The sequence below is a fragment of the Schistocerca nitens genome, chromosome 1, assembly GCF_023898315.1.
Source record: "Schistocerca nitens isolate TAMUIC-IGC-003100 chromosome 1, iqSchNite1.1, whole genome shotgun sequence".
Taxonomy (NCBI): Eukaryota; Metazoa; Arthropoda; class Insecta; order Orthoptera; family Acrididae; genus Schistocerca; species Schistocerca nitens.
The window spans coordinates 555714652-555723384 of record NC_064614.1 but is presented as its reverse complement, the minus strand read 5'-3'; the positions used below and the strand labels follow the sequence as shown (position 1 = coordinate 555723384).

At 43.0% G+C, this 8733-nt stretch overlaps 1 protein-coding gene across 1 annotated transcript in view; it reads right to left on the bottom strand.

The window, feature by feature from the left end:
• Positions 1 to 716: 716 nt before the first annotated feature.
• Positions 717 to 8733, bottom strand: part of LOC126260058 (lipopolysaccharide-induced tumor necrosis factor-alpha factor homolog) — a 31762-nt gene continuing 23745 nt past the window's right edge. The window contains exon 3 of the mRNA XM_049957290.1: positions 717 to 1047. Within this exon, the coding sequence (XP_049813247.1) occupies positions 948 to 1047 (100 nt within the window). The 3' untranslated portion in view covers positions 717 to 947. The remainder of the gene's footprint in view (positions 1048 to 8733) is intronic.

Here is an 8733-nt window from a genome sequence, read left to right as displayed (position 1 = left end):
ACAGAGAAGAAACCAAAAGGTTATTGAGATCCAAACAAAGTCTGCAGAACATTAACTGCGACGGAAACGCCAGTGGCAGATAAAAGGTAAAATTTTGTAGATTCAAGAGGCAAACAGATCTGTCTGTTTAGTTAAGTCTGAGTAACGGGTAGGCAAACTGTGACAGTCAGATGTAAGCAATATCATCTTCATTTGAAAGCCTTAATATGGATCAGCCCGAAAGCACTGTGCAGTTGCAGTTGCAGGAAGTAGTTTAAGAATAGTCCTGAAAGCATGTGGTTCTCACAAAGTGACGTCTGTCGAAGTTAGGATTAACGTAACATGTGAATGTATATGCATAAATATTACGAAAATTCTGCACTTGAAGAACGGGAATCATTATTTTCAACTTTGACTAGTAATATTTGTTCCAGCAGGCGTTAGAGTCACCTCAGTACTATTACCCTTGGACTATTGGGCTCTTCATTGCCATAGTAAATGAAATTCGTAAATACTTTTATTTTAATATGGCTCAGTTTGTACATTTATTTGTTATCATTCAGTTACATGTTTCTACGACATTAGTTAATACATTTTGTATTTAATAGAAACATTTCTAAATGTCAGCTTATAGAGTATTATGTTGTAGGTAATGTTTTACACTTAATAAAACTCTTCAGTACAATATAAAATCATAAATAATTAACAATAAATAACGTAATTAATCAAGGCACAGATAATAAAAAAGGTTGATAAGATCATGTTACGCTAATGCCTTACTTAGACAAAAAAGTCGTTTTAAAATGATTCGTTGAATATTTTCCTACTGAAAACCAGCAGCATCCAACCACTGAACTGTACGGTAATAATTAGTAACTCAGTCATACACTCCCTTGATAGTTTCCAGTCACATATTTGCAAAAGATACATTACTAATGCACTTCTCACGCGAGCTAACGCTCTGGTTATTAATCATATGTTCCGAGGAATGTCTTGCAGTCTGGACAATAGTGATTCTTCGCTTGGCAGCTGTCTACACAGTATGGAATGCAACAGCAAAGCCAACACCTGAAACAGTCAACACACTCAAAATTATTATATATTTTTTGTACTTGATGAACTCTAGGATCATTCTAAATACTATAAATTTGTTTTAGTGTTTACGCTCAATCCATTTTTCTAGTCTGATTAATTTATTTTTCTCTATGTAACTTCGCTCCTTTATGTTACGAATAGAAGAGTGTAATTTAGACTTTTGTCAAAGTACTACTACTAATTTGATCACAGTGTGTAATATATCTACTTCAGAGATAATACATTAAGCATGAGAATTATGACTATCAAAATACGTTACATATAATGGCTGTAAAAGGCCATATAACGTGGCTGATAAATTTAGCCCAGCATAAACCATGCCAATTAAAGATTAGCAAGGTCAAAAAGTGAACTGACAGTCCAGTACAATGTTTTTTTAATCTTTTGGTGATGTAGAATCAAATAAAAATTGAATTTAGAACACAACATCCAAAAAGTAACAATAAAGGTCAAGATAGGCACATTTACAGTGCGTTAAGGCAAGTATATATTGTACAGTTAGATGGACAGTTTCAAATATTAGAGGGGGGGAGGGAGATTAGTGTGTAACGTCCCGTCGACAACGAGGTCATTAGAGACGGAGCGCAAGCTCGGGTGAGGAAAGGATGGGGAAGGAAATCGGCCGTGCCCTTTTAAAGGAACCATCCCGGCATTTGCCTGTAGCGATTTAGGGAAATCACGGAAAACCTAAATCAGGATGGCCGGAGACGGGATTGAACCGTCGTCCTCCCGAATGCGAGTCCAGTGTGCTAACCACTGCGCCACCTCGCTCGGTAAATATTAGAGGCAGCGTATTATTCTGAAATGAAAGTTAGTAACAAAGTTAAGTTTTTTCAGAACTTCGCTATGATATTTTACAGGTCAGGTTACATAACAGCTGACATAATTGCAACAAGCCGCGAGACGACTACAGACAACGCAGTGTAGCAGTGTAACCCCCTATACGGAATGACTTATATTTACGTTTACACTAAGTAAAGGTAACAACAGCTGAAACATTAAATTCAATGAAAATGTTATCGGGCAATAATGTAAAAAACACACAAAGGAATGATTTTAAAAGTGAAAGTATACACAATAAAACCAGACCAATAAAAGTCAGAAGCTTCTGTCTCAGTCAAAACCGTTACAAAAAGTCCTTGACAAGTTTAATACTGAATGGTAGTTGGCCAAACAAAGTTCGTAAAGGAATATCTGCGTGCTCTCATAATACTGCATACACTCAAGTTGATAATTAAACGAATCAAACAATTAAGAACAATAATTACAAAAGGTAATTAGCTGAAAAACACGTTAATTGATTAAGTACGAACTTGCAGTACGTTGCAGGTGAAAAATAGGTTAGCAACATCTCTTATAATTCAAATAAATGGTTGTAGTTTCGTCAAGTTGCATTGAGGAGTATCTATTTTTAATCAAGGCGGTATATGGCTGGCTTAACAACAGCAAACTGCACCACATAGGACGGAAATGAGAGGTAACAGAATACGTTTGAGAAGTTTGACCTTTAATTAGTGACCCAGTCAGAATCTTGCATGGCAATAGTTGAAGTACGAGGGGGTAAGGCGGCCACAGAGCATAGAAGTAAATAGAGGAGTTTCCAGGGAAAGGTGTGTCAAACTTCTCCTTCCCTCTGGGTACCTCATGTCCCGTGAAAGGACGATGGTGTTGGTTACTAAATGCGTAGTACTTCTGAGCATTAAGTCCAGATAACATCTGGCAAAGCCGGCCGGAGTGGCCGTGCGGTTCTGGGCATGGGCATGGATGTGTGTGGTGTCCTTAGGTTAGTTAGGTTTAATTAGTTCTAAGTTCTAGGCGACTGATGACCTCATAAGTTAAGTCGCATAGTGCTCAGAGCCATTTGAACCCTTTGAACATCTGGCAAAAACAGGCACAGAGAAATTCCAGTGGAGGATACTTCAGTACGTACCCTCAAGTACGTGATCCTTCAGCATAGATGTCAAAAGTTAAATCACAATTCGTTCATATCTCTTAAAATAAAGTGAGAGCAATAACGTACGCGGAAGAAGAATATAAAATTTTATGTATGATATGTCCAGTCTCGAGTGTTTGAGTATGACCTAGAGGAGATTGACGGTGAGAATACTGAGGGTGAAGCTTTCATAACAGTCTGTTGGCCGATGAGTAGATGAGAAGTTGCGGCGAGCAGTTCTTGATCACCAGAATGCCAACCGATGCGCTGGCATATTTTCCGAACCCATCCGATCCGCGTTATGGTACTAGGGCGTTGGACAACACTTGGTGGTAATATATCCGTCGAATGGGACGGTAAGTTCGGAACTGGCTTGGTGCAGTGCAGGGGGAGTAGGATATGTGCCAGAATTGGATTTCACCATATCTCATCTGCTTCTTCAGCGATACACATTAATCCACAGAAATACACTACTTATATACGCCGAACAGATCTAGAAGAGTTCTCTCGCCACCAGCCTTTTGATCATTTCAGCGTTTGAGCTACATGTCTTTGTGCCTCATCTATAAAGACTTTAAATTAAGCTCATCCGATATGGATCCCGTAGATCACCATGACTGTACATCAAATGAAATACGACTACAGGGAACTAACGGAATAATCATTATTTTCGTGAACTAATTTTCGCGCCTTCTTAGGGTCATCTGCAGATGAGATATCCAAAACTTTACTTACTTAAAATTGTAGCATCATGCTTGCCACAGGCCGTTTCTTCAGTGCGACAAGAAGACAAAAAAAACTGTAATCTACTGCCTTGTAATTTGGGAATTTGCATCGAAGCACTCCGTCTTCAGGCCACGAGTGGCCTACCGGGACCATCCGACCGCCGTGTCATCCTCAGTGGAGGATGCGGATAGGAGGGGTGTGGGGTCAGCACACCGCTCTCCCGGTCGTTATGATGACCGAAGCCGCTTCTATTCGGTCGAGTAGCTCCTCAATTGGCATCACGAGGCTGAGTGCACCCCGAAAAATGGCAACAGCGCATGGCGGCCTGGATGGTCACCCATCCAAGTGGCGACCACGCCCGACAGCGCTTAACTCCGGTGATCTCACGGGAACCGGTGTATCCACTGCGGCAAGGCCGTTGCAAATTTGCATCGAAAGGTTAGTTTATTTACTTTCTATGGCAGTGTGGACAGTATTGGTTTTAAAATCCTACTCTTGAGTTCCAATGTCATTGTCCTTCAGTCCTAGAGTTACAGCGAAACAATCTCCAGTGCCCAACAGGATGCTATAATTTTGAATAGGAAAACGTCCGCATGCCTCTTCTGAAAATAAGTCTTAAAAGGTAGACATATATCACAAGCGTCTGGTCCGAGGTATGTGCAGGTATATTTTGTCTAAAATCTTTCTTTAAATCGTTATTTTTGTACTAATCAAAGTCGGATTTTTTACTTAATGTGAAGACTGTCAGTCGGGAAGAATCTCAGTTTTATTCAAAAACATTGCGTTTTAATAGAGATGGGGCCCCTCCACGCCCGCACCAACGTGGTGACCAAACCAAAAGTTCTACTGTCACCTCCGCAAAACATGTTAGTTATCTAGTAAGTGGATCACAGGATGCTGGGCTGTGATGTTGTCCGTGCGTCTGGGTAAGGCTACGCATTAACACGGTCCATCAGGTGATAGATAGTGGACGAAACGCGAGTGAGGGTAGCGATTTGAAGAGCAGAGTGAAAAAAGTGCCATGGCTCGTGCCGTGGGAAAAAAGCCTCTGCGACAGTGGGATGGGTAGTAAGAGCAGTAGTGACTTACTAGCTGTGATAGCTCATGCAAGGTTGGATTTGTTAGTATAGGTATCATGCATCATTACCGTGACAAGCGATGGCGATGTGTCCCAGTTGCTGCAGCTGCTACATTCATGGAACAATCAAGATCGTTATACAGTAGTGGGAGATCGGCCGTAGATCATCTCACTGTGTGGGGGATTTGTGGAGCTGGTTTGCATGCAGTGTATGGTACGGCTTCCCTGTGTGGTGCCAGTTATTCGGCAGTGTATTTCAGCTGGATATCCAGTAAATGCGTCTGATTAACAGGGGCTCGCCTGTGCCGTTATGTTTGCGTATGTTTGGCCATAGATGTTATGTCCTTACAAGTATGTCTTTTGGTCTTTTATGTTTCCATCTATGGTTGTGGTCGTAGTTCCCCAGATTCAGAATAAACGGGTTCTGCGAATGTCTGGAGTTTCTGTATAGTCTTGTGGTGAGTTTGTGGATTACCTCCGTGAGAGTCTCAAGTCGGTATTCCCGGTGAAGGTCCGCGATGCGTGTGTATCGTGGAGCATTGCTTATGATTTTGAGTACTTTGTTTTGTATGAGCTGCAGACGGCGCAGGCGTGTAGGCGCAGCGTATCCCCAGACAGGAGCTGCGTACGTCATCAGGGGTCGGATAAGTGTCATGTACATGGACCTCGACACCCTTCTGTTCAGTGTGCTACGCCTGTTGAGCATAGGATAGAGCTGTTTGAGCCTCGCGCTAGCTCGGTTGGTCATGTGTTGTATGTGGTCCCCCCAGAGTAATTTCCGGTCCAGCCAGACACCGAGGTATTTGACTTTCTCGTGGAAACGTATTGGGCGTGCATGTAGAGTTATTGGTCTGTAGTAGCGGTGTTTGCGCAGTTGCTTCGGTCTTCTAGTGAACAGAACGGCTTCGCACTTGTCGACGTTTACTCTAACACGCCATTTCTCCAACCAAGGCTCGGCCACTCTGAGTGCAGTCTGTAGGCGTGACGTAATGTTTGATGGTTTCCAATCTTGCGCAAGGATGGCTGTGTCATCCGCGTAGATTGCCATCATTGTGCTGTGTGTGGTTGGGAGATCGTTTATGTAGAGGTTAAACAGTAGGGGCCCTAAGACGCTTCCCTGGGGTACTCCCGCGTGTATACCGTGTCGTGTTGATTGTTTTCCCTGCACGTCAGTGTTGAAACTCCTGTCTGTGAGGTATGAGTGTATTAGACGCAGCAGCCCGTCGGGGAATCCCGCGTCGCTGAGTTTGCGGATGAGGCCGTTGTGCCATAGACGGTCGAAAGCCTTTTCGATGTCCAGGAACACTGCCCCTGTAGCTTTGTTTATGTTGAAGCCATGTGTTATATGTTCAATGACCCGTAGGAGTTGTTGCGTTGTGGAGTGGTGATTCCTGAAGCCGAATTGCTCCGGTCTCAGGATGTCATTTGTTATGCAGAGCCTAGTGATGCGTTTGAGAATCACCTTCTCAACAATCTTACTGAGCGAGGTCAGAACGCTGATGGGTCGGTAATTTTGTGGGAGGCTGTGGTCTTTCCCCGTCTTCCAAAAGGCGGGGAAGTGTTGGTGTTTTCGTTTAATTCAGATTGCGTCTGAGTGTGTCAGTGATGAACATTTGCTATTACTGGAATTCTCATACAGGGTACAAATCTGCATTAGATATCAGTAAGTAATCGACAAATGGCATATTAGAAGTATTGTATACAACAATGAATCCTTATTACCCCGCGTAAAGCTCACAGCTTGGCGCAAATCTTTTAATTGGCGCCACTTCGGCTGTCTTAACTTACAGAGGTCTCTGTGATGAATGCATATTGAGTCGGCTTACAGTATTTCTGCTAACTGAGCGAAAGCGGCGAAATACCGCGACGGTACTCTGTCCATTACCTTCGAACACCTCGAAGGGACCACCGAATGTAACATGTCCGTCTGAAAGACGGATTGCCACGGACAGAAACACAAACACTTTCCTTTAGGGGCCAAGGGGCGATTTCGGATTCAGTCCGGGGTATTGATGTCTCGGTACCGTTGCCTGTCCCTTTACTTCCACTTAGGCTAGGTATTCCGTATACACCGTTACAGGCCGTAAGGACTACAGGGATTAAAGATTCAGTGATAGAGGTGTCCCGTACGATTTTAAGTAAAATGGAGTCCTTAAGGCGCGGTGCGCCAGCGTGTAAAAAAAAAATATAAAAATAAAAATAAAATAAAATTAGAATAGCTATTTAATCTTAGAAGTGGTACAACGGGGTAATTTAAGTTTCTGCGTTTACTTTTTTTGAATTTTAGGTAATTTTAATGAGAGGAAGCAAGAATTCTTTAAGAAACTTCCTGGCAGATTAAAACTGTGTGCCGGACCCAGACTCGAACTCGGGACCTTTGCCTTTCGCGGGCAAGTGCTCTAACAACTGAGCTACCTAAGCACGACTCACGCCCCGTCCTCACAGCTTCACTTCTGCCAGTATCTCGTCTCCTACCTTCCAAACTTTTCAGACGCTCTCCTGCGAACCCTGCAGAACTAGCAATCCTGAAAGAAAGGATATTGCGGAGACATGACTTAGCCACAGCCTGGGGGATGTTTACAGAATGAGATTTTCACTCTGCAGCGGAGTGTGCGCTGATATGAAACTTCCTGGCAGATTAAAACTGTGTGCCGGACCGAGACTCGAACTCGGGACCTTTGCCTTTCGCGGGCAAGTGCTCTAACAACTGAGCTACCTAAGCACGACTCACGCCCCGTCCTCACAGCTTTACTTCTGCCAGTATCTCGTCTCCTACCTTCCAAACTTTTCAGACGCTCTCCTGCGAACCCTGCAGAACTAGCACTCCTGAAAGAAAGGATATTGCGGAGACATGACTTAGCCACAGCCTGGGGGATGTTTCCAGAATGAGATCTTCACTCTGCAGCGGAGTGTGTGCTGATATGAAACTTGCCCGAGAAGGGAAAAGGTCCCGAGTTCGAGTCTCGGTCCGGCACACAGTTTTAATCTGCCAGGAAGTTTCATATCAGCGCACACTCCGCTGCAGAGTGAAAATCTCATTCAAGAATTCTTTAGCATAACTTTATCTTAACCTGTTTTGAGCCATTAAATACCGTTGCACGATTTGTTTGGGTTGTGGTGTTTGGGCAGCAACTAGTTAAAGCGCAATGCTGCATGATAAGGCGGTGCAGTGGGCATTACTAATTATGCTGTGCGTGTGTGGTTTGTAGTGGTTGATGGCCAATGTGTGTGTACGTTCGTTGTATTTGGTTGACGTGTATTGTGAGTGATCCTTATCCACAGGGCAAGATTAATTAAACTTAATTTTTATTTTTGATCATTTTTGTTAAGTAACGTTTTCTTGAGTAAAACTTTTATTAATGAGTGTATGTACTTTAAAGATAGTATGTTCAATCAGTCTGTCAGAACAGTCGTTTTAATTTTTTTTTTTGACTAAGTTATTGCTTTTGTTATTTGACTTTAATTTTAACTATCCACAGTACTTTGATAGTCTCTCGGTATCCTTGCTGGATTAACTACCGCTCATTGTGGTTAAGGCTCTGGGAACTTTGTAAGTGGCCCGCTGCACTATGGCCGTCTTAGTTGCGGGTGGAGATCGATGCATTTGGCTGAAGAAACCGTGGTGCCCAGCGTCTTCTTCTGAGCTGATAGTTCTGTAACCGCGAGGTCCTTGTTAATAAATGGTATTCAGCTTAGTCTCGTCAGTTAAATACTCACAACTGCAAAAAATTCTGCACGTTTATGTGCTATATGAGAATCGCATTCGCATTTGCTAACATGGAAAATCTTTGCTCTATGTATTGGTGACAGTGAAAATTTTTGCCAGAACAAGGCTCGAACTTGGATCTTCCGCTTGCGATTTGTTACCGCGACCCGAGAAGACTCCCCAGACCGACCAAACTTCCATATGTTACCGTTTCGC